Source organism: Ochlerotatus camptorhynchus, unplaced genomic scaffold, assembly GCF_037179485.1.
Source record: "Ochlerotatus camptorhynchus isolate MF236.1 unplaced genomic scaffold, CSIRO-AGI_Acam_v1.1 ptg000176l, whole genome shotgun sequence".
Classification (NCBI taxonomy): domain Eukaryota; kingdom Metazoa; phylum Arthropoda; class Insecta; order Diptera; family Culicidae; genus Ochlerotatus; species Ochlerotatus camptorhynchus.
In genome coordinates, this window is record NW_027040666.1 from 1468815 (window position 1) to 1496294 (window position 27480).

The window sequence follows — 27480 nt, forward strand, 5'->3', positions numbered from 1 at the left end:
TATACTGACCATTTGAGGCAAATTGTTTAACTACAGCCTGATCAACATCTATGCGCCAACTTATGACAAATCTGATGGCGTGATCATTGATGACCGGGAAAGTGAAATCAGTGGCCTCATCAACACGCCGTCGGTCCGTCTGTGTCTCATGCTCTCGAAGCTCCTTCCAAATGTAAAAATATATACCTAGAACCTTCTTCCTCGTGTGTGCGTTCTGTGATTGTTTCGTTAACCACGTATATTATTTTGCAGGCCCGTGTCATTTATAGCTCCTCGAGAATCCCACATGTCCAGAAAAACGCAAAGTGAAGTGTATGTAATATGTATCGATTATGATATTGGGAATCATCAGCAATAGTTTGGATATGAGAAAAGTTGGTGAAAATATGCCTTTTGTTTTTCTTCTATCTCTGAATATATAGTGCGAATAAGGGCGTCTATGTGATATTTTGCTCTACCTGTTGTGGACATTCCTTTTCCGTAGACTTGTTGAGAACGCTTGTCTCGCTTAAAAAGTTATCCTTTTTAAAGTGCTGATCATCAAAACATGAAGGGCACCATTACGGAGCATTATTTGATCAAATTATTCGCAGTTCTATTTGTCCAACGCACACATACACACGAGAACCTCATCAACCTGTGGTGGAACATCGAACACTCAAGTGCAGAATTTCAGATCGCAATTCAGACAAACAATCAGTTGCAACCCAGTCGGACTCAATCACAGTACCTTTTCGCTAATGAAATTTCGCTTTTTAAAAACATTAACGACCAGCAAACTAGAATAAATGTCGGCTTGGGCACCGCATCCCATCAACACACTTTCTTTTTTCATTCTCTGCTTGATCGTCAAGCAGTTCAGTTCGGTGTTAGCTCGCTCTCTCGAGTTGTTTGAAAAGTTCATTGCGATAGTGTTCGCGCTCTCTCTTTCGCGGTTTGTCGTGCGTGTGTGTGTGCCCTGTAATGGGGAAGCATCGGTCGCGAAGCCCGGCGAAGGTCCAGAACCCCGGAGAAGGAAGCTCCGGTGTGCCTACCTCGAACAGGTTTGCTGTTCTCCCCATGGATGGGAATATCCAGCCAGCTGTGTTGGAAAAACGCAGTAAGAAGAGGAAGAAGAATCGAGGCCAGTCCGATGTCACTGCGACGAACAACAGCGATGTTGGAGATTTCGGTGACGCTGCCGAAACCGTGAATACTGCCGAAATGAGCTCGGCAAAAGTGAAGCTACCTCCATTGGTAGTGAAAAATGCCCATCTTAATGTGCTCATTGCGGATCTAACGACGCTGGGTGTTAAAGCCGAATACAAGTTGGACAGAGTCGGCACTAAAGTGATGCTCTGTACCAAAACGGAGTTTGACGTGGTCGTCGCCCACCTGAGGACTTCCAAGGTGGAATTCTTTACCCACGACATTCCCGGTGAGAAGCCGTTCAAGGTCGTCATCAGGGGCCTACCAAACTTCGACCCGAAGTTTATCGAATCAGAAATCAGGGACCGGTACAAGCTGGCCCCAAGTGCCGTGTATCGAATGACAAGAAGAGACGAGAATGTGAAGGCGTATCCGGATAGCCTTTTCCTGGTACACTTCCAGAAGGGAACGGTGACGCTCAACGCACTGAAAGCCATCCGGTCCATCAATTCCATCATCGTTCGCTGGGAGCCATACCGTGGCGGCCATCGCGATGTGACTCAGTGCCAGCGGTGTCTGAACTTCGGACACGGTACCCGCAACTGCAACATTAAGCCACGCTGCGGAAATTGCGCTCAAGACCATGCCACCTCCGAATGTGCTGCGGATGAAGCTGTGGCGTCCAAATGCGCCAACTGTGGTGGTGCTCACCAAGGATCCAACAAGCAGTGCCCTAAACGCGAGGATTTCAAGCGCATCCGAAATCAAGCGTCCACCAACAATCAACCAGCACGAAGGAAGGATAAGGCCCCGGCTTTCAGGACAGAGGACTTTCCACCTCTTCGTGGACAAGCGAATCCCAGGGTGCGATCCACGCCCCCTCAAGAAACGTCTGGATCTTCTGCTGGACAAAGCTCTCCATCCCCCCCTGGATTCTGGAGGCAACCAACAGCTCAAACAAACAATCCCGATCTGTTCTCAGCAGACGAACTGATGGAGATTTTTATCAACATGACCGGTGCTCTACGTAAGTGCCGCAATAAGTCCGAACAGATCCAAGTGCTCGGTAAGTTCATCATCCAATATGGTGTCTAAACCGCTAACCATCGCTACCTGGAACGCTTGCTCTGTAAGAGCTAAACAGATTGAGCTTGCCGACTTCCTCCGCAAGCATAGCATCGACGTGGGTCTTCTAACCGAAACCCACCTAAAGTTCGGTGACAGCTTCTGGTTGCCTGACCACAACATTATCCGGCTTGATCGCACCAGCTCCAGGGGGGGTGGTGTAGCGGTCATCGTCAGAAAGGGAATCAAGTTTTGCACTCTGCCCCACATCCGCACTTCTATCATTGAGGCCATTAGTGTGGAGGTGGAATCACCAACTGGAAACGTCCGGTTCATCGCTGTTTACTGCCCACGCCAGTGTACCGCAAGCAACGGATTAGGAATCCAATTCAAGAAGGACCTGACCGCCATCACCCGTACTAGCTCCCGATTCATCGTTGGGGGCGACCTGAACGCCCGCCATGAAGCTTGGCGGAACTACCAGAGGAACCGAAACGGATGTCTATTGTTCGACCACGCACAACATGGACTGTACACAGTGCAATTTCCGGACGAACCAACTTTCATCTCTCCGGCGGGAAATCCCTCCACGCTAGACTTTTTCCTGTCAAACATCGGACTATCCAAGCCGGAGGCGCACAACGATCTCAGCTCCGACCACCAACCGGTGGTGACTGAAGTCGGTGTCAACGTGGTTCCTGCTAGAGGCTGCCTGCGTAAAGACTACCACCATGTCAACTGGGTGCAGTACGGTCGAATGGTGGACAGCAACATCGATGAAAATCCACTGCTCGACACCGTAGATGACATCGACCGGGCGTTGGAAGGACTCCAACGCCCGGGAGACATGCGTTCGACAAGTTCCTGTGAGGGGTAAGTTTGTTGCTATTGATTCCCACACCCAATTATTGATTCGATTGAGAAATGTGCGTAGACGCCAGTTTCAGAGGACTGGAGACCTGGGCAAAAAACGTGAAGTGGCCGATCTGAACAGGCAGATTGCTTCCAGAATGGACTCACTCCGAAATGAAAGTTTCGGGCGTGTTGTCCAGAATCTGGACGACCGCTCCAGACCATTCTGGAAGGTAGCCAAGGTCCTGAAAAATCATCCCAAACCCGTTCCACCTCTCAAAGTCGAAAATGATGACGATCGGCTTTTAATTACACCACAGGAGAAAGCAAATGCGATCGGCAAGCATGTCGCTTCATCGCATTTGCTTGGCTCGACTATCCAAAGTCCGCTCGATGATCAGGTTGCGTAATGCGTTCAAAACCTAGATGCCTCCCCTTGTGTCGTGCCTCCGGCGGATATGATTACAGTACAACAAATTTGCTCAGCGCTGAAATGCACCAAGAACATGAAGGCTCCCGGGTTTGACGGTATATTCAACTTGATCTTGAAGAGACTCAGCATGAAAGTGCAGTCTCTTCTAACCACTATTTTCAACAGATGTTTGGAACTGCACTACTTTCCAAGCATCTGGAAAGTAGCTAAAGTCATACCAATCCGCAAACCCGGTAAGGATCCAACATTGCCTTCAAGCTACAGACCCATCAGCCTCCTTTCAGCGCTGAGCAAATTGTTCGAGAAACTCATTCTCAATCGTTTGCTCAAGTTTGTCGAGGAAAATAACATTCTCCTTCCGAAACAGTTTGGGTTCAGAAAGGGGCACTCCACCAATCACCAGCTAGTACGGGTGATGAATAACATCCGAAGTAACAAAGCTGTATCCAAGTCCACAGCCATGGCCTTGTTAGACGTTGAAAAGGCGTTTGACAATGTTTGGCATGATGGACTTGTGTACAAGCTTTGTAACTTCAACTTTCCTTTACATCTTATTAAAATCACCCGTAACTACCTCCAGCAAAAATCGTTTAAGGTATCGTTGAATGGTTGTCTCTCAGACACGTTTTCGATCCCAGCAGGAGTCCCGCAAGGTAGTCTGCTGGGCCCCTTGCTTTACAGCATTTACACTTCCGACATTCCTCCCCTAGGCGACGGTTGCGTGTTTTTCCTGTTCGCAGATGATACCGCAATAGCCGTCAAAGGAAGGATGCCTCGCGAAATAACGAACAAACTTCAACGATGCCTTAACGCCTTTGCTGATTATGCCACCACGTGGAAAATCAAAATCAATGCCACCAAAACACAAGCGATCATGTTCCTCCATCGGCAATCGCCCAAACTGAAACCGGCTCCATCTTGTACTGTAATCATGGATGGCACAAGGGTTGAGTGGTCCGCCGAAGTAACCTATCTCGGGATGTTGTTCGATGAAAAGCTCCTCTTCCGTTCGCATGTAGAGAAAACAGTAGTCAAGTGTTCTGTCTTGGTTAGGTGTCTGTATCCGCTGATTTGCCGCAGATCCCGCCTCTCAAGGGTGAACAAACTGGCCGTCTACAAACAAATCATAGCACCTGCGATCCTCTACGCAGCTCCGGTGTGGGAATCATGTGCACAGACTCACAGGAACAAAATCCAGGTCGCTCAGAATAGAGTGCTGAGGATGGTACTTGATCGTCCTTTTGACACTAGAATAACAAATTTACACGAAGAGGCAGGCATTGCCAAAATAGATTCCAGAATTAACGAAATTAAGACTAAATTTGCACAAAAATGTAATTTATCAGAACATGCTTTGATAAGCAATTTGTATATAGTAGATTAGGTGTATATAGTAGTTGTAGGTTAGTTGTAGTTGTAAATAGTAGTTATAAGTAGTCTTCTTTTTCAAATTTTCAAGCAAACCAATCCCACCAAGGTGGTCATTCTCTAAAACAGGAACCTGATAGGACTAGGAACTGTAATTAATAATAATTGAAATTTCACAGGAACTAAAGTTGAAAAGACGCATCTGTGTCACTTGATAAGTTATACATGTAAACCACACAAATTCAAGAAATATAGATCATTTAAGTCAAAGTCAAAATCAACACACTTTCCTGAATGTATCCATTTGATTTTTTAGTCTTTCAGCTTCAATATGATTATATTTGTACGACCAAGCAATCCTGTTATGAAGCATACACGCAGGGAAATGAACATAAGAAAACCAAAATTAAAACATTATGAAAACTCAAAAATGAAGGAAGAAAATCTTTCATACGTCACTTATGTGTTTGATATAAAACATCTCAGTTTTCATTATTTGGACTAAGCCATTCATACGCCACAGGTTTGAATTTCATAATGAGGTTTTTGAAATTTGGAAGAGTGTATAGGGGAATTTACGTATTCTCGTCAATGTAAGCAGCACCCGCACTTCTATCAGCAATTTCTCAGCGTTACGTACACATATGATGTTTTTGTTTATTTACATTTATCTGCTGCTTGCTATTCTATCCGTTCCAATCGACAATATTGTCCAAAACGGGTTGAAAACGTTTTTACAACACTCCAAACTTATCAGGTGAGTGTAACTATTGTCGGCAGTCTCTTTTTCTTCGGCAACCTCTCCATTTGAACTGCGTGTTAATCAGCTGTTCTATTATCGGCAACTCGAAATCAGCCGTATTTTGTAGTGCGTATATTTCATTTGCAGAAAAACATGGCAAAATAGGTTTGCTTAATCGTAAAAATGTAATCATATTGAAGCTGAAAGACTGAGAAATCGTGCAAATACGGTCATCGAAGTGTTTTGGTGAGAAAATACAGCGAAATTAGCGTTCAAATTTGAGTTGCCGAAAGCAGTCAATGGGTGCCGAAGCCATAATTTACCCTATATGAAAAAAAAAAAAATCATAAGGAACGTTTTGAAATTCAGACCGTACAGAGCCAAAATTCAAGATGGAAGTGGTTATAGAAGAGTAAACGTTGCTGCAAGAGTTCTTAAATGAAGTTCCTGCCGATTGTTTGACGTTTCTTAACGGTAAGTATACAATATTTATTAATTTTATTGTTAATATTTGAATACAAATCGATAGGAATCGGCTGTAACAAAACGGGATTGCTAACCGTAACCAGTTGTGGCATTGGATTTTGGATTGTAGACGACGAAACGTAAGTTTTCTAATTTCTTCATTCCTCGACATCATCGTTTATTAACATTAATTTATATATCCTTCGTTATATTAATTTATATATCCTTCCGTTCTACGCATATCAGTCCCATGTTTCAAAAGTTGCTTCTGAGAAAATCGCGAATAATGTTTCGAATCATTTCTGCTCATTGGAAGAAATATACGTTAAAATAAGTTAGCACATTGTTCACATTTCAACAGAATCAATATGTTTTATTGAAAATTACAGAAATTACCTTCAATGAAATCAGTTAAGTCTATTTTTATACGAACAATATCAAGACCAACACCAACAACCTTCATTCGCAAACCTAAACCATAATCGGGTGGAGGAGAATTTCCCCTACCTGTTCATTATGTTGGTTTGCCTTTGCGGACTTCGGTTCGCGAGAAAATGGCCTTACAAGGTTTGTTTACAAAATGGAGTTAAGGCCATTTCAATTGTTGGTCTTGATATGCAATGGGACTGTTATGCCTAGAAATTTGCACTGAAGTAGGAAATTCTACGCATGTTAGTCCCACTAGGAACTGTTACAGTCAGTGTTGCTTTGATGGCCACGTTGCGTTTGACGTCTTTACTCTTGTGATTACATGAGGGTGCTTGCGTTCTCCGCAGTTTTGGAAGATCCTGGATAGTTTGTATAGCTTTCCATCATTAAATTATAACAACAATAAATTTGTTGACACTTCTATAAAACCATTAAAAGTATGGGCATCTCAAGAAACTAATGATTAATGCACTATTTAAAACATAAACTTCTTAGCATCTTGTTCTACTCCTTAGCAAGATGAACGTAGGCCTAAAGGAGATTGTGCTGAATCATTTTGAGTCCGACAATAGATTTAAGGCTGACATGCTGTGGACAAAAGATCAATACGTCACACGATCGTTGAACGTGGGCTTCGATGATTTCAAGAAATACTTTGGAAGAGTTGACATGAACATGCAAATTTCTTCCGTACGGAGTTGACCTTTATACTACGTATTATTATATTATATAAGGGGCTTTTCATGAAACACGTAGACACTAGAGAGGGTATAGTATAAGAGAGGAGCGGACTAGCTGGTTTTGAGCCAAACGAACTGTCAAAACCAGAGTCAATCAAGCAGCGCCTATCTGGATTGCATTGGCAGTGTTGCTAGAAACTACCCTGGCATAGGTTGCCAAGGCAGTTTGTTTTGAATCCGCTCCTCTTTTATACTAGACCCTCTCTAGTAGACACTATAGGGGGAGTGTGGGGGCGGCGAGTGTCTACGTTAGTGTTTAATGTTGCATTGTTTGAAATTATAAACTGGCGTTTTAATATGATATCCCGTTTTTCTTAATATTTATCAACATTAAATAAAACTGCCACTTCCTAAAATGGTTCATACTGTTTCTTTTGATTGTATAAATCCTGTTTCAATCATTTGTGTACACAAATCGATTCGTTAATGATAAATTCAGTCGAGAAAATCTTTGTGGGACGGTTATGCGTAGAATTTCAACATGGGACAATTAGGCTTGATGTTGTTTTTATACAAACCCAGAACAAACAATATGTTTTTCTATTTTCAATCTAAAGTCTACCTTAAAAAGTTCTGTTTTATGAACAAAAGTGAAAAACGCCCAAAAGTAACATGGGACAGATATGCGTAGAACGGCAGTATAGCATTTCGATAATTTAATTTCACCTGAGCAGCAACCGGAAGAAGAAATTCCAAATTTCATTCTTGAGGAGGAACAGTGGGCAGACGGATCTAACGATGAGGAACCAAACTGCGAACAAAACAGTTCTCCGTTAATTTTATTATTATAAATTTTCTGAAATAATCGAAAATCGAAAACATGGCTAACTTTCGGAAACGAAAACTATTTTATCGAACAATTAATCAAAAGATCGATAACAATTTTGTAAACAATGACTAGAATCGTCAATTTATCAAAACTGATAGTTCACCCACGCAAACTAACGCCACACCATCAAGTAGGGGAAAGTTATTCCCACCCCGGTGGTGTTTTTTCTAGGGTAGCAGGATTGGTAAATTTACGATTGCAGTAATTGTTTACAAAATTGATAACGGCTTTTTGATTTTTTCTTGTGTCTTCATATCATTAAGAACAAATATAATTTTCATAGATTTGTATGCTGGACTACATAAAAATTAAATAAAATTTTCTCAAACTGATGTATACATTTTGAAATTATACATTAAGTTTTTCTTTCGCTTGGTGACAAAATTCATAATGTATAATTTCATGTATGTATGTTTCAATTTTCAAAATTCTTAATGCATTATTATGAACTAAAATGTATTATTATGATTTTATAACCAAATCCTTATGAAATACATACGAATTGATTTGCCCAAGAAATTTGATTTCATAATGTGTGACATTGAACATCATGAAAATTCCTTGTGGCTAAATTTTAAAAGGTAGGTATTTTAATGAATATCTTATATGCAGTTTCCTGCGTGTACGATCTACTAAATAGGGCTGATTTTGAGTTACCGATAATAGAACAGCTGGTTAACACGTAGTTCTTATGGGAAGGTTGCCGAAGAAAAAGAGGCTGCCGACAATAGTCACCCTCACCTGAGAAGTTTGGAGCGTTGTAAAAACTCTTTCAAGCAGTTCGGTTGAAATGGATAGAGAAGCAAGCAGCAGATGAATTTAAACAAACAGACACGTCATATATGTGCGTGACGCTGAAAAAATGCTAATAGAAGTGCGGACGCTGCTAAGATTGACGAGAATACGTAAATTCCCCTATATCCCTTGAAAAAAAGTCGCCAATGGAATGGTTAATCTCCCCAAGACTACTACACTAAGGCAAAAGAACGTAAGAACCACTTATGGATTTTAGCCACGAAAAAAAAAACTAAAAAAACGGAGCAGACTGGAACATTCGGATTACGACATTGAGATTACGGGCTCCTGTGGTGACCACTCGTCTTTCAACGCGTGTGAAAATTAAATGGTTAAAGGCGTATAAGAGCGAAAACCATTTATAAGTCACGCTTATGAAATTCATATGTGTTGTACATAAGTCGAGCCTTATGAAATTCTTTGCCTCTTTGCCTTGTAAGCTAAGTCCGCAGAAGAGCAGTTTCAAGTCAAATGAGGAATCGAATCTTTCCATGATTGGTTGTTATGGACAATCATTCACATTTGAGCTTCTGCCATTTTGTTTAAATCTATCAATAAAAATTAGCGTTTTCGATATTTTCAACAAATCAGAACTCGAAATCATTACTTTCGATCGAAATGGCGTCAAAAACAAAGTTGTAGGCAAAAATAACTCCTTATCAGGAAAAATATGGTTTTTTGGTAAAAAATCGAAAAATTTGATATTAACTTAAATAACAAAAACTTACCCGTTTTAATGTTTTAAATAACATTTTATTAAAAAGGATGTTGGATACTAAAAAATCATACAATAAAAACTATTGATAATATTTTTGAACTTTTTGTTTAAACACATTGCACAGAAAATCTTTCAAAATCGTTTAATGTGCAAACATTTCCAAAAGAATTTACAAGCAAAACGTTGGTATATTTGAGTCAAAGTTGTTGTTCTACCATTTTGGTTAAATTTTAGATTTGAAAAGTTCACAGTTAGTTAGGATTTTTTATTAGATTTAGGTTATTTTTTAACACTTTAGTTTTAAACACTTTTTATGATTTTTTAAACTCTTCATTCCTTAGCATTTTGTGTTGCGTTTTTTTTCCTGTAAAGGAGTTGTGTTATCCTACAACTTTGTCTCAGGCGTCATTTCGAATGGAAGTGACGTTTTCGAGTTATAATTTCTTAAAAACTGCCGAATTAGATCTACATCAAAATTTACTGTCAAGGCAATAAAAACGAAACTGCAACAACATTTTCAATTATTGATTTGTTGTAAAAAGACAGCATTGAGAACACTCAATGCTGTCTTTTTACAACAAATCAATAATTGAAAATGTTGTTGCAGTTTCGTTTTTATTGCCTTGACAGAACATCAAATTGAATACTCGTTTTGTTATTTGATGTTACAGGATGTTTTTTAGCTCTCAATTGTGATATTTTCACAACAGCAGTCTGACCAATCATTATTAGCTACATCTTAACATCAAATTTAGTTTTCAACCCATAGAAGTAATGTTCTCAACTCAAAGGACTGCTATTTTTGAAAATGTTGAAATCATAAGATTTTAGGGGAGAGTGGGGTTAACTTAAAATGGGGTTAAGATGTTTCTTTGTAGAGTCTATTTTTCCATCACACCTCAAAATTTCAAAAGCACATAACTCAAGATCTACGGGGTTTATAAATCTGAAAATTTCAAACATTGCTTGCTTCACCACAGCAAACAAAAAGTAGTAGTTTCAGCTACGTGCATTCACAGTAACCTTATTATTTTTAAATGTGAAATTGCGAAGTGTAACACGAAAAAGGACGCTACAGGGAATCACCTTAACTTAAAATGGTGTGTGGTACATTTTTTCCCGCTACAATAACCATTGCTAAACCGTATGAAAATCATCCGAAACCCGTCTTTCAAAAAGTATAGTGTAGTAAATTAAAAAATCCGTAGATCAATGGATAAATCAATATTTTCTATTTTGAAGCACATCTACGGAAATTAATTGAGATCTTTCCATGCCAACCAATGTCTATGACATGTTATGACAGGGAAGTCAAGAAAATTTCCTAACCAAATTATTTTCTATACCGGTATTTGAGGTATCCTCGATGGAGGTTCCAGACGTTCCCGATTTGGATTCAAGGCTTTCCCAACGGAGATTCCTGACATTTCCGAAGTTTATTCGATACGTTCTCGGCTGGTATGGTACTTCAAACGGTCCAGAAGTGTTTCCGGGTATTCTCGATGAAGGTTCCAGACGTTCCCAGTGAGGATTCCAGCCGTTCCCCACCAGAATTCTAGACGTTCCCGATGAAGATCTCAGAAGTTCGCTGCGGTGGTTCGTTTTCCACTTGGATTCTAGACAATTCTAACGGGGATTGCAAATATTTTTTACGGATATTCCAGACGTTCCTGACTTGGATTGGTTCCAGACGTTCCCTACGGGGATTACAGACGTTTCTAATGAAGATTCTTGCATTTTAAATGATCTCAACGGGTGCCCCAGATGATCCTGATTCATTAATACAGGTTCTTGTGTAAAATCAACTGCATTTTTCACAGAATTTTCAAGGCGTCCGCAGAGTTTTCCTGAAGCTCAAAGAAATACATGGAAATCGACTGGATGTGGTACTATTTAGACATAACCTGCTTCACAGGAACTATGCGACGACTGATGTGTTAATGCTAATTTAATGTTTTAAAAACATCATTGCAATTGATGCTGTAACTAATGTTGTGATGTGTTGTAAACCTAACTTTAGGTGTTCAATTGACAGTGGTCAATTCTAGGGTCAATTGAAGCATCATTGGTGCTAAAATTAGCCTGGTGGTGTAAATGGCAGTGTTTTTATGGAAGAAAACTGTTTGCAATATCATCTATTATTATCTTATACTGATCCCATTGCAAACAATTTTAGCCCGGAAGTTGAAAGTTGATAGCTCTGTTAAAATTCAGTAACCCATTTCAGAATGCCTGGTCACTCACGTCGATTCCGAGGTTACTTTTACTTACAACAAGCCCCGCATACACGTAGTACCGGTATAAAATGTATATTGGTACTGCGTGTACACTTCCATCATCAAAGCAATTCCTGCTCTGTAGATGGTACGTAGGGGAATTTACGTATTCTCGGCAACCTAAGCAGCCACCTTCTTTCTATAGCCCTTTTCTCTAAGGAACGCACACATATGCAGTATTGGTTTGTTTACAATCTTTTGCTGCCAGCTGCTCTAACAAGTTCAGTCGAAAGAATTGTCAAAAACTGTTTTGAAACGCTTTTGCAAAGCTCCAATCTTCTCTAGTGAGAGCGAGTATTGTCGGCAACCAATTTTTCTTCGGCAACCGTTCCATTTGAACTGCATGTAAATGCTGTTCTATTATCGGCAACTTGAAAACAGCTACAATTTGTAGTGCGTGTGTTGCATTTCAAGAAAACCTTGCTAGATTGCTTTTTCTCACTGGTAAAAATATATTCAAATTGAAGCTGAAAGCATAAAGAATCGTTTGTTTGCATTCAGCGAAGTGTTTTCGTAAGAAAATCCAGTGAAAATAGTGTTTCAATTTGGGTTGCCGAAAATAGTCTGTCATGCCGAAACCGTCATTTCCCCTATTTAGTAGGATGCATTTCATATTTTTATATCTAGTTGTAATCAGCTAGATCTCATCGCTTATGTATTGTGTCCTTGGTGCTGAATCTTTGTCATCTCGATTCTCGTTGAGTCCTGTTGAATAATCGGCATCTGTAGTGGAATACTCTTCTCTCTCTTTCTCTATCATTTTTCGATGTTTTTCGTATCTCTTCTACTTCCAGATTCAAAAACATGAAGTTTTCAAATCCAGTGCGTATTTATTAATAGTGAAACAGCATTTTTGATAAACTTATACTTAGATTGATCTCACCAAACATTCCGCCACCTGTAAATCAGGTAATTTCACAAGCACACTAACACAGTACTACACAACCCGTCAAACTTTCCTTCGAATCGTGCACTAAAGTCAGTTTTAAAACATCTTAATATCTTTTTTTTTTAAAAGGCACAACATTAAAATTAAAATAACACCAAGTGATAATAGCGAGAGATAAAAGCTACTGAAAAAAAAACAAATCCACTCGCAAGCAAAGCACACTTGGAAGTTTTTTTTTTGATCAGAAGTATCCTAGTTTAACCTGCAAAACTATCTTTCCCGGTTATTGATCGAGGGGCAGAACGCCAACACGCGTAAAACCGAACACGCGAAAAGAAAAACCCACCGAAGCACAAACCATGGTTTTCGGGAACGGATTTTTTTCCGAGCAGCTAGCACGACGCTACAGCAACAATTCTATTTGTACCAAGTTCTTGTCCGGGAGTTTTCACAATATTGTTCAGAATCTTCATTTATTCACATTAATGAAAACGAATTTCTTTTTGCATTGGTACCAGCCAAAAAGCACGCGAAAAACACAAAATTTGTGACAGCGAATTTAAAACCAACCGTTCTCGGGCACAGCCTATTGCGCACTCTACACAGTAAGTGTTTTTTCATCGTCAAAAATCAATATGCCACTTGGTGAATGTAACCCATGTAACCCGTACTATGAACAACATGTTTTATATTAGATTATGTTAAGAGTTGACAGCTCAAAATCTACGAAAAGCGCATTGTCTCATTCCCGGCATGCTAACTCAAATATACAAAGCTTCACTGGCATAAACAGGGAATGAATGCAAAAAAAAAAATTCCTTTTCAGATCGTCGTTCGACAACATTTGGTACATCGCGCATTGAGGTTTTGAGAATTTTCGCTTCTCGTGGATCGATTTCTAATGAATCTAAAATAATGACGATCACAAATTGCAAGATAAAAAATACCGCTCTATTTTCTCTATACAAACCCATTGTGTGGGGTTGTTCATGAATCACGTAGACTGTTTTCAATAGGTTTCAGATGCCCCGCCCCCCTCATACTGCGTAGACTATCGTCCATGCACATTTTTGGAAATTTGTATGGACCGTACACTCGCTCTCCCCTCCCTTAAAGTGTCTACGTGGTTTATGAATAGACCCTGTCCGTTTGACATCAGCAAGAAGACGGAGAATGGTTTCATTCTTTACCAAGTCTTCATGCCTTCGAGCACATCGGATAGCCAACTGTTAGAGAAGCACGCGAGGGGGTGCAGGAAACTCGTTTACGTTCACTCATTCGAGATTTGGCTTATCGTGTTTTCCGAATCACTACTGGTCGTGTGATTGCAATAAATCATTGAATTTTGACCTTTGAGTTACGATGAAATGTATCCGTGTAACGTGTCTCGTCGTCGGTCGATCCAAACAAAGAAAGTTGAATGAATTCGAAAAGTCGGAAGGAAAGCGAAACACGATTCTTGTACAAATTGGACAAATGGATGCTGGGAGTGGGATTATTTTGCCGCACTTTTCATCGGAATTTCTTGACAGCAGGATGCAGTAGAATCTATAGCACGAGTAATTGTTGAATATTGAGAAAGGAAATCGATCGGAATATTCTACGTAGATAACAGTATTTACTTTTGTGAAACCAATTTGTCATCATCCAATTTCTCGTACCATCAAACCCATAGTTTCGCTAGTTCTCTTACCGTATTGCATGGTTCTCACGATTTCCAAACTTCGCACCGGTTCACTAGTTGGAAGAGCATCAATTTCCTCAATGACGACCGAGGAAACCTTCTTGTTCGAGTCAGCTGATTCTGCGTTCACTGTTTTTATGATTTTACCATGGTCTGCAAACGAAGCCAGAAAGTTTCAATTAAATTTACCGCCAACACCTCGAGCTATATGCGTTTAGCACTTACCTGTACCGACGAAAATCACATCATACGTTTTCCCACCGGGAGTTTTAATTTGCGGATCAACGGCAATGGCAGTGAATCGATAGCTGTTTGCGAGGAAAAGTCAACCCCGTTTGAATGAGGGGCAAAAGAGGAACAGGAATTAGTACGCTTACGCTTGACAAGGTGCGAATCGCATAAATTATGCGCATTTCATAGCCGACCGCAAGATTTAATTAATCTCGTCAAATTAGCATACACCGAGAAGGTGTGCAAAATTAACTAACTGACTGTGAAAAAAAGCGGAACATTATACTTACACCGAGCTGACTCGGGTCAAAATCGGCGAACCGAAAAATGTTGGCACATTTTCATCCATCAGTGAGTGCGTCTTTTTGAAGTTGAGTGTTAAATCCGGCAGTGTTCGCGAATCGTTGTGGCATGAGCCGGGGCGTGGATCCGGAACCTGTTAGGTTTGAGGAAGAAAGAGAAAGAGAAAGAGAGAGAGAGAGAGAAAATTAGTGCATGGCAGTTACGTGAGATTGTGCGGTAGGGAAACGCTACGTAGAGCAGAAAATACACATATGAGATGTTGGGAAAGTTCTGGAAAACATGTTTTATATGTTCTTATGGTATGACAAGTTTACCTTTTTATCCAAGAGATATTTTGATTTTGTGATGTAGGTATATTTTTTTAAAAAATATAATCAGATATTTTAAACTTGAAGAGCAAAAAGAAAAAAATAATCGAGACCTGAAACTGATCTGGGACTGAGAAAAAATCAATTCATCAATATATGTCTAAGTCAGAAAAAAGCATTAGTTAAAAAAAAAAGATTTCGGACTTTGGAAACTGCATATAAAGAACCAAAATAAGAACTGAAGCTGCAACAATTATCAAGATCTAGGAAAGAAAATACCCGCATAGAAAAAAAAAAAACATTTTGTGAACAGCTCAAACTTTACCCCCACCTTACTAGCTAGGTTATCTTTGTACAAACTAGTTCTGTTATGATCAGTGGCATAGTGAGGATTTTGTGCACCTTTGGTAATTTTTGGAAATGATGCCCCTTTCCTAATTCGAATTTAATTACTGAACTTGTTTTTATAGCTTTAAGCTGTGAACTGTACACCAAACCGGAAAATTTAATATTCTGTAACCGATTTGTATGAAACATATGCTGAATTTGTAATTTGACCGCATCAACAGATTATGTAATGAAGTCTTCGGTAGGCTTTTGAAATAATTTTGTTAAATTGATACAAACTAACTTTTAGAAAAAAATTGAGATTCCTCAATGTAATAGAAAATTATTGTCTGAAAGTTCCATTAAAAAAAAAAATATTTTGGTAAAAACTTTCTTGTACGCTACAGCCCTTTGTAAGTTCACGTTAGAAACGTATGTAGAGGATGTCAGAAATCCTCATTTACATTTGATCTACTTTTTATGCGTTTTGCGTGTATCAGAAGCTGCTTTAATCAGCTCGCAAATTTTACTCTAAACATGTAATGTTTTTTGATCGATTCTCTTCATATCCTTTTTCTTTTTTCCATGAAACATCAAATTTTCTGCTGGTCATTAGGATATGCCTTTGTTGCCGCGATTTTAAAACTGAAAAAATCAAACGGAGTTCCTTGAGTTTTCCTGGTATCAAAACCAAATTCCAGATCCAAATTTTATACAGGGCAACATTATGTAAAACAATCGAGACAATTATTCCATACAAGCAGTTCATTTAAATTTTGGTTTATTTGACTGCCATAATGAGGTCCCTAGATCTTCCCGAAAACAAATCATCTGCTGTAACATTAATTCATTAATAGATTTGCGAAAATATATTTGGTAGAAACTCACTAGGATCAAATCTCACTTTCAAAAAGAGCAAACCAGTCAACTTCAATGAGTGCTTTTGAAATGAATGTTACAGTGCAGCCAGCTAACTTCACATTCACTTACTCTTGAGATACTGATGTTTAGGAAAAAAAATTATAATTTATCTGGTTACGCAGTCGAGATGTTGCTTATCCCGTGACTCTTTAATTTGATTGTTTGTTCACAAGTAAGTTGGTATAGAGTGTTAGATGGCAAAATGCTTAAAATTATTTTTTAAATAATGCTTTGAAGTGCTTTTTTACTGGTAATGCTACAACTATACCATATTGGCACAGAATAAAGCATGGCTGAACTAAAAACTTGATTAAATATTAGAAGTTTCATTCAAAGTGTTTTTTATGTTACTTCATACGCGAAGTTAACGATTTTCAGAGTTGGTTGGAAATGCTAACATGAAGCTTTAGTGTGATGATTTATTAGCTAGAGAATGATCTTTAGAAGAGGGTAGGTGGATAGTTCCGTTAGAGTACGGCAGTATGAAAATTGAATAGAAGTTGAAAATGAGCGAAGGGCCATTAAAGCGACAGTTTACAAGATAGACGCACATTTTTGCCTAGCCCGTACGATGTACGCGGGGACTTGAAGTATGTCTCCAAGTCCACAGGCAAAAATGTGCGTCCCTCTTGTTGCTCATAAACTGACTGCGGCTGTGGAATAGTTCTAGCGACGTTTTCATCACTACCTAAAGCCCCACGTTTGCGAGAGCATTTCCAGTCGATGGTGTGTTATAATGCAGTTCTTCTTTACCCAACTATTGTGTTGCTCCTCTCGTCATGACCAACGTGATCATCTCAGAGAGAAAGCAGTAGGGTGGTTGTTGAAGTTTATTCTTCAGACAGAGTTTTGATATTCGGTTTATAACAGGATTTTATATATTTGTTACATTTGGCTTGAATGTCCTTAATGTGGCATTTAAAAGTTATTTTTTAGTCAAGTACTAGTATTTCACTTGGTTTGACCAGGAAATTAGAACTCCGTTGATAGTGACCATGTAACTACTATTAGGTTTCAAAAAAGAAGCTCTAGGCGGTCTTTTAATGATGTTTGTAACGAATCTGATTTTACTATGTCCAAATATGTGTATAGTAATAGAATAAGAGGTTTAGATTAAACAAGTTTTAGTTTTAAGTAATTAGTCTTCCCGAGTGAAAATATTCAGATAATCCAGAACAAACTAATTCTCAATAGGACTAGTAAGTCCCAAACTAAAATTATGGGAACTGCTTAGCAAGTTTTTGAGCTTTTCAAAATTTGGGATCAATATTTTACCACCTTCTTGTAGTGCTGGAATATGCAATTGAGGTTTTTTCAAAAATTTTATACGGATCAAGAGCTAATGATCGTCGTCTTATAATTGAATCGAATTTAACCTCGCATTTTGGTACTGAGGCAGCTCTCACTTCAACTATAGAATTTGTCAGAGATTCAAGAGCATAATATCAATTTTGGTTTGCAAAGGAATATTTATATACCATAAATATTCGATATTGCTCCCAATCAACTGAGGGATTTCTTCCTGAAGAAAAGTATGTTGGGCTGTTTTGATAACGTATAGTGAAATAACCCCCAGAACAGTCATCAAATAATATATTGCCATTGGAATTGCTTTGAGCATGATTCCATAAGCGTTATTTTGCATTAAAATCACCAATAATGAAGAATCTATACCTATGGCGGGTAAGTTCCTGAAGGTTACCCTTTTGCTGTAAACGGAAGTTGTCCAAATATTGATTCGACAGAAGCTCTCAAAGTTTCAAAAACTTTGGTTTCAAATGAAGGAAGAATTTGATGTTTGATACGCCTATGAACAATGATGGAAACGCCACCACCGGCTCCATCATGTCGATAAATTGAATAATTTACGTCCCTTACGTCCCACTTAGAAAAAATCACCGACTTCGGTAATTCATTTACCGAATTCTCAACAGCTGAACGGTCGGTAATGTTTTCGGTAATCGAGAAAATTACCGAAAAATCTGTAAACTGGATCAACAAAATTAGCTGTCAAATTTACCGAACGATCGGTAACGTTTACCGATGTGCATTACTTGATTTGTAGTCGACTTTACCGGAGAACTGTAATTTTGAGGACGATATGTAAATCAAAAATTACCGAGAGATTGTAATTTTTAAAAACGTCACCGACTCAACTATAATTTGCTTTAATATTGTTTCAACCCATGCAAAAATTTGGCTGCAGTCGTGATCAATAAGTTAATGTTGCAAATTGCACCACCAATGAACAAAACCGTTGGCGACGATCTGAAAATTTAAGTTTTTGTCGGAAAGATTCGGTGCTACACTGAAAACAAGGAAACATTGGAAGAAGATTCCAAATGCTGTTTTCAGATAGTCGCAAACGGGAATGGAACTTGGACCGACAGAGAAAAAAAAACAAGCAACAACATCGGCCATCTGTAATCGGTATTTATTTAGATAACGAAAATTAATTATTTACGGAAAATATCTACGATTCGCTCATCTTAGCGTTGCCGAGGACGTTGCATAACAACCTCCATAATTTCACCTTTTATATTTTTCACAAGCACGAACGCTTTTAATGTCGATCGAAAATAACAATATGGTGGATTTGACGTTTACCCAGACCGTTACCGAACTCAGTAATGGAACGCTTTGATTACCGAAACTTCAGTAAAATATTTCACCGAAGTCAGTGATGAAGCTGATTTACAGACCTGCCGGTAAAAATGTTTACCGTTTTCGGTAAATTAAAATAAAATTACCGAAATTCGGTCATTTCATTTACAGTTTTCAGCAATAAAGCGAGAAAATACCGAAACATCTGTAATCTTCAGCATTACCGATCTAAGACGGTAATTTTTTTACCGAACTCAGGGTCTCTGTTTAAGTGTGTATGGTAAGGTTTAAGGAACATTTTAGTTATATGCACTTATGAACTATCAAAAAGTTAAATAGCTCGTCTTGATTCCTATTCAAAATATTTAATGATTTAAAATCAATTATCTTGCGTGAAGTCCAAAAAGGATTGAATGAAATAAAAATTATTTTTTCCCTAAATCGATTTCCAAGCAGAATAAGAATCCGAAGGATCGAGTGGAATTTTCCAAGTTGATAACCTAGCAGGATTACCTCAGGTAGGGTCTAAACAAGGGTGAAGAGAATTAAGAGTCAAACAAGGTAGAAAGGTAGTATTGAATACTGAAAGTGCTGTTTAAATTGGTTGTAGTTTAGGTAGAAGTAACACTTCCTTCAGTAAAAAAGCAAATAGATCTTCACGGCAGACGTAGACTGTATGGTGTCTTCTTATTTTTCTTTATTGTTGATAACGACTTGAACATTGTTAAATCACCATGTTTTTCATTGCGTTGATTTTGCTATTGTTTATTTGTCGTTAATCAAGTAAAGACTAGTACTACGAATAATAAATACATTTTGCGTCTCATTTCTATGAACATGATGATAAAAAAATGAACATTAGAACATTTTTCCATTCATTATCAAGGATTTCTAGAAGGAAAACCACGAAAGCCTTTATAAATCTTGAGATAAAAATATGTCTGCTCGAAAACATAAAATCGCTTTTTACGCGGTTTTTTCTTACACGGTCTTTTTTTACTCGGTTTTTTTTTACGCGGATTTCGGAATTTACGCGGTTTTTTTTTACGCGGATTCCGGAATTTACGCGGTTTTTTTTTACGCGGTTTTTTTTTTACGCGGGACGTATCACCCGCGTAAAAAGCGACTCCAGTGTATAGAATTTTGATAAAAAAAAAATCCTGGAAACAAATTTAATTTTTTCCACGTACCCCGGAACTAATAAAGATGCACTTCCAGAGGTACGCGTAGTAAATTAGTAAGTACTACTCTGAACTAATTACTTAGTGCTGATATGTTTTGAAAGTCTGGGCTAGTGCTGTTAATTTTCATATCATTCGATTGAAGATGAACCAATACAACCATTCACTCAATTCTGTGAAAAGAATGCTCACATGACCATAATTTGAAGAGCCCCTTTCTTCTTCGAAGCTCATCGTCACTGTCAATTGAGTCACTCACTATCATTTGATATACGACAGCGGAGTATGGAAGAAACCCAGCAAAATGGTACCGAACAGAAAAGTCCGATGTCGTGATTCGATTCGATGTAAGGCAAATTTAAGGTCGATGTCGACCCAATGTCGTATTTTTGTCGGGTCAATTTTGGGTTTATGTCGGGTCAACATCGGGTTGGGGTTTGGTAGAAGTCAGGTTGGTGTCGGGTTGGCTTAGCTTTTTCGCCGGAATGTCGACCAGAGCTCGGTTTTTGTGTAGGTTACACTCTGTTGAATGATATCAATCGTTTCTCAAATGAGAATGATCTATGCCTTCGTCAAATGACTAAGCAACTGATATCACCCATTCGAAGGAGGTAACTTTTGAAAGCGGATAGCTGCTTTTCATTTTCATCAAAAATGATCAATTGATTTTGAGAATTTGCTGCACTGGTCTGGGCCACTCTTAGCACACTCGGTAAAGGCGCAGCTATAAAGCGTACCGGTCTAAGAATTTATCGGGGTTAAAAATTTCTCGACTTTCCTGGGTGTGCAGTACTAAAATACAGCAATTGCCACACAATAATACTAATGCACAAATGGTACAGGTAGAGAAATCTCTTAGTTAACAACCGAGGGAATGCTCAAAGAACACTAAGTTAAGAGCTGATGCAAATTCCCAGTGAGGACGCAATAAAGCCAAAGAAGAAGAAGCATACTGTTTTGAAAGTAACATTACAAATGGGTTGTCACTTGCATAACCCAAGCAACAGTTTTTGTTTTATAGAAGTTTTATAACAGTTGATATAACCAAATTATAAAACCTTCACTGACGACCACAACAACCTCCTGACAACCGCTGTACAGCCACACAGCTAAAAAAAAGTAGTGTAAATTTCCGTTACTATGATGCACATAAATGGAGCGTCATAAATCATACAAATTTACATTAAAAATCGTGTAAATTTATGAGACATGTCATGCAATATTCCATATATTGTATGCAACTTTCCACCTTTGTTTGCAACATTTCTTGCAAGCTGCTAGTTTACGCGAAAAGGAAGTTTCCATGCATGAATGTTTGCATGGATGTTTACATCACCAGTAAAATTTAGATTTTTTTAGTGTGCATGTCATGGCCAATTGGCCCATTAAAATCATTAAAACTTGATATGCGAACTACCTCAGGAGCATAGGTTTTATGTCAGTTTTATCACACTCTACACGTGGTTGTTAAAAATGAAAGCATAAAACCCCCTCCGTAGTTTTAACAGCCTTTTGATGACTACCATAAAACTATATTACAACCGCATAAATCGCTCCTGAAGAAGTTGATAAAACATGATACGCAAAACATTTTGACGGCCTTGAAGGTTTTAAGTTGGTTTTTTGGATGATAGTTAATATTGAGAAATATTTTATTGTGGTTTTATTCTTTCGATGTTGATATGAAATCATGATCCTTGTCAGTTGGTAATAATAGCTGATATTATTGTTTATTGAAGATAAGACGACTTTATTACAATTTTTAACCAATCTGTATACTGCCGTTATACGCATAAGAGTCCCACGGTGCATAAGGATTGCATAGAACATGGGACAGTTATGCGTAGAACGGCAGTATATGCCGTGCAATATTTATGGTGATTATTATACCAAATAGGAGCATAAATTCAGTGCGCCATATGAATACTAAAATATAGAGATATATTTTATTTATCTGCATTAGCACCATGCATTAAAGAGTAATTAAAAGATTATCTATTTAGTACAAAACTGTTACTACTGTTGAGCAATAACCAGTCACATATTATTTAATTATACATAGATGTATGAAAGTGTTTTATCGCCTATCAATTAAAGCGTAATTATTCATACTGTGTGAAATTTGTTCCTAAGGCGAATTTTTTTTCATTACAACTTGCTACTCCTTAAAAATACCTCAATATAACATATTCTCCTAGATTGGAATTCTATAGCATAACATAAACCTAATGGTTGTATCTTAGTTAAGTTATAGTTAAGCTCTATAACTAGCTTGCTGGTTTTATTAGGTACAGCGAATCAAAACAAAACAAAAAGCTTTTTCAATACAAGGTTTAAAGCCGTGATGCCAGTACTGGCCATTTCCAATACTGGCCAGATTTAGTGAAACTGTCTGCGTTGTTTTAAGAAGGGTTCGTGGATCTTTCGGAAGTGTATCGGAAAGCCGCTTGTTCAATATTTTTAAGAGCTCCTTATGTTATATGAGGGAGCCCATAGCTGTAGATCCTCCAGGAGTTTCATATTGGCGATCAGCTCATCTTAATCGTGTTCAAAAGCACTGAAGGGGTTTTATTTCATGTATCTGAATAGATTTGTTTTTTTTTTATATTGGTAACAATTTTCAGAGTATTTTTTGTTATTGTTGTAGTAAATATGTGCATCTTAGGCCTCTGATAAAGATGATAGTTGTAATGAGGCTTTAATGAAGGTCTTAGACTGCTTCAAGATTTATGAAAAGTATGCCATACAACATTATTGTATGTTTTGTTTTGGTTTTATTCTGCAGTTATAAATAGCGATACACAACCACCTTACAGCTATCTATCTATATCTTTAAAGATAAAGATAAAAAAGCTACCGTTAAAACTATGAAGTCTGAGTTTTAATTTAGTAGTCATAAAACAGTTTTATAGACGAATTGACGGCCTGATTTTATGACAAGCACACAAAACCGTAATACAACCACAGGCTGCAAGGGATGCTATGATAAAACAATGATAGAATAAGAATAAATCTTCCAAGCATTTAGATTGTTACTTGGGAACTCTTTATTTTGTAACTGATATCTTGAAAAAAATGATGATAGATTTAGCCACAAAAATCAATTCTCAATCCACGGTCATAGTTGAAGCACACATTTAAAATGTATGAGAGAAATTACTTTTCATCATCGTCGTGATGGCTCAACAATTGTTGGTAAATCTTTTAGAAAATGCCAGCAAGGGGTATGATGCTGAATAGATCCAAGAGTTTCAGATTTGATGCCTTTGATCATTTACATCAAAAGCACCTATTTGTGTGAACGAGCTGAAGTGTTCATAGGATTAAAGTGCTTGCTAGCGCTGCTTGTTGGCAGAACTGAAAAAAATGCTAGGTGGTGGTGGAACGATCTAAATAACGTAAACGAAAGATGAGCGGCATAAAATGTACAAATAAATGACTGGTAGCACGGAGAAACACTTACCTTTGACGGGTTAACAGGTAGCCAATTAGAGTTTAATCCACTTTGCTCCTTGAAGTTACCTTCAAACGTGTCCGCAATATCCTGGATTAACGATAAAGAACAGAAAATGTATCATGAATGAATTTTATTAAATTAATAGAGGCTGCTTGATTTTACCAGTCAGCAAAATCGATTAATTGCATATATTCTAATGCACCCCAGCTATGTTCAATTTATTTACGAGAAAATGATTTTTTGAACATTAAAACGATGAAATACTCCATTAACCTTGGAAAAATGCTCCTTTACAGAGAAGCGGAGCGACGGGCATGCGGCTAAGATTAGGATTAGGTAGGGTTAAGATTATTATTATTTTTTTTATTTGTCGTCAATCAGTAAAATTTTAAAGACCGTTTTAAAATTGTTGCCTTAAGTCGAAGACAACAAATCAAGAAGACTGGCAACGCTTCCGGACCAATCGCGTCATCAACCGCGCAAAGGTAAATGCTTCGAACGATTCTGATAGCAAAGATTATAACCTCAGAAGAAAAGTTTGTGTATTAGCTCATTTTTCTATGCAGTACTTCCACCTTCGCTTGAGCGCAGCGCTACTCTATCTGTCGCTTGGATTCTAGAAGAGTTGCCAGTCTTCTTGATTTGATGTCTTCGTTCAAGTGCTATTTTTAAAATTTTTGTTTTTTTAAATAAATTTTAGTATGTTTTGAGAACAAATAAAAATACTACAAGAAAAAAAGAGTTTTACTGGTGATGAAAACATCCATGCATGCAAACACTCATGCATTTAAACTTTCTTTTCACGTAAACTAGCAGCTTGCAAGAAATGTTGCAAACAAAGGTGGACAGTTGCATACAATATATGAAATATTGCATGACATGTCTCATAAATTTACAGGATCTATATTGTAAACTTGTATGATATATGACGCTCCATTTATGTGCATGATAGTAACGGATATTTACACTACTTTTTTTAAATGCATTTTATTAGAATGCTTTGCAGACCTTACTTACCATGACCAAGGTTGCAAATACGTATTTCAGCTAAAATAATGATTTTCGGAATAATAAAACCAAAAGATGGTATGATGACATGTTTTACTTGTAACTTACAAGAAGAGGTTACAAAGTATGCATTTGAAACATAAAACCTGTAAATTTTGCTTTCTATGAGTCACAATCAGCGATTTGCTGATCGCTGAGTGAGTGAGTGAGTGAGTGTGTGAAAAATTGCTGATTGTGACTCTCATGAAGTGAAATAAACAGATTTAATATGTCAAACACATTCTTTGCAACCTCTTCTTGTATCTTACCAATTCAAAATATGATCATAGCATCTAATTATTTCATAATTAAAAAAAAAGAAAACATTTTTTTATCTGAAATGAGTATTTGCAATCTTGACCATGACTGTATGCATAGGAGATAAAGAAGGGCATAACACAGAAGAATTTTGTCTTATTGTTGGGTTTCCCATTTACAAGCCTACATTGAGTGGCGTTCTTTGCGTTGGAGCCGTCGGAGCGATGGCTACACATTGAGCTTTCGTTATTTCTGGGTGTGTGTCTGTCTTCTCTTCTCCGCTGCTTTACACGTGTGCAGGGTGAAGAGAAGACACTTTGTTTATTTCAGAAAATCAGCACATTGTGCGCATTGAGTGATCAGATGACAGCCCTGCCTGTCATCCATTAAATTATTATCAAAATTCTAAATTTTAATTGTGATGTAAACATTTAATCGCGTAAACTTGTATTTCATTTCACGCAACCGAGCAACTTGCAAACAATGTTGTTTACAAAGATGGGCTTTTGTATACACACATTGAATGTAATGTGTCAGAACTATACATGATATAAAATGTAAACATATATGATATGTAACGCTCCATTTATGTGCATCATATTGAACAGAAATTTACACTACTTTTTCGAACTGTGTAGAGAAGTCGTCAAGTCCTGGATAATGTCGGGTTCTGCCGGATCATTGTCTTCCTCCAAGGGGTGCGTAAATTTCGTACCAAACACGAACTCCTGCATAGACATGCCTCGCATGATGCAGTTGCAACCATTCCGTTAGGCAAGTGCGCTGGAACGGTACGTGGGAATGCATCGCACGCCGGGTAGGGGTTTAAGATACCCCCTCGTTGGAATTTCATTGTGCGTCGATAGTTAACCGGCGGAGGCCTGGAAAACCGATCTTTTGCTGCGCCTTAAACTCTCCATCGGGTGGCAGTATTTTGTTGTTTTTTCGATAATTGTTGTTGTTGTTGCCAAAATTGTTGTTATTCTTGCCAACATTGTTGTTGATGTTATTTTTGCTGTTGTACTTGTAGTTGTTGTTTCTGGGTTTAGTTTGTTATTGTTGTTGTTGTTGTTTTTGTTACGGATGTTGTTGTTACTATTGTTGTAGCCTAGCCTTTGACGCCTTTGACGTGCCATATTCTGCAGCCAATTTTTGCTGACTCAAGCGGCGTGATACACCTTCCGGGTACCAAGAAGTCTCCACCCTGAGTCAGTGGTATCGGCATGATTTGTGTTTTTGATTTTGATTTCCAGGCTGGGACACGAGCTAGCTGACGGAATCAAAGGTACGTTATGAAAATGTACTATATTAGCAAAAATGGACTTCAATTCATCAATAATTTCCAACTGTAACATGAGATTTCTGTGCATTGGCGCACTAGAATTCATGTTCACCGTGAGACTTGAGAGTTGCTTGATTTCTCCTTTCAAACATTTCAAGCCATCCTACATATCCGACGTCATTGTTTGCAATGACGTAGATATAGTCTCTTTAGATGCCTGCATCGCTATATCAAATAGCGATGTTATGTGGTTCTTTATGGCAGTTAGGTTGCCAGAAGAACCAGTGCTTCTAGTGCCTATAAGCTCTTTTTTTTATTTTAACTGAGCTGACCTTCGAGGCGATCAACTTCCATATTGTTTTGCTGAGTTGAGCGATGGACAACCTAGGAATTAATGCTAATGTTGTCAGCGATTTTATGTCGAAATTTAACGCAGCGAGTGTTTGGCATGAGCCTTTTCTAATAGAACCACAATGACAGTAACTCCAACGCAGGCTGCATGAAAAGTTCGCGGACATCCGATGCAGGTCCACATTACTGTATAAACGGTAGAATCCAGCGAGCAAATTTCACAGCTCATGTTGAATACAAACAGTAAACACAAAAAAAAACGAAGCGTCGACAACAACAAAATATACCAAACGCACGTGGCCGGGAACGAATTAAAAACGCGTCTACACTGACTGAAAACTGAAAATACAGGAAGAAGATTTTTAATAAGATTTTTAAAGAAGATTCTAAAAGAAGCATCTTTTAGAAGCTCATTCTGAAACTGCAAGCACATATTTTGCTATGAGCACAATGATATATATTTTTTGTTTCCATTTCCGTTTTTAGCTAGATAGAATTGTTCGTGTGACATCAACTTTAGTTAAGACAACATAAGTCGGATGAAGATAAATTAATAAATAGGTTACGGCGGTATGTAGGAATTAAATTCATAGTAACACCTTTCCCGGTGTAAAATTTAATTAGTATAGAATTGAAGTTCCTCAATGGGTTTCCAATTTACCCATGATGCTATTAGCACTGTAGTGCAGTTTGATATTCTATATCATGGTATAACGCGTGCTTAATTTTGCATACATTTTAAATGATATAGGTATACTCTAATAGTGGTAGTTGTATACCACGAATTCGCATTCGCG

General features: G+C 38.1%; 1 protein-coding gene across 5 annotated transcripts in view; it reads right to left on the reverse strand.

Annotated features, from left to right (window-relative positions):
• Nucleotides 1–27480, reverse strand: part of Sema1a (semaphorin 1a) — a 464598-nt gene that overhangs the window by 32184 nt on the left and 404934 nt on the right. For all 5 annotated transcript variants that reach the window (XR_010517657.1, XR_010517655.1, XR_010517654.1 and 2 more), the window contains exons 10-13: nucleotides 23752–23832; nucleotides 14935–15080; nucleotides 14639–14721; nucleotides 14423–14566 (exon numbers count right to left, since the gene is read on the reverse strand). Coding sequence is in view for 1 of the 5 variants with exons in the window: in XM_065222649.1 (XP_065078721.1) it covers nucleotides 14423–14566; nucleotides 14639–14721; nucleotides 14935–15080; nucleotides 23752–23832 (454 nt within the window). In the remaining 4 variants the exon portion in view is untranslated. The remainder of the gene's footprint in view (nucleotides 1–14422; nucleotides 14567–14638; nucleotides 14722–14934; nucleotides 15081–23751; nucleotides 23833–27480) is intronic.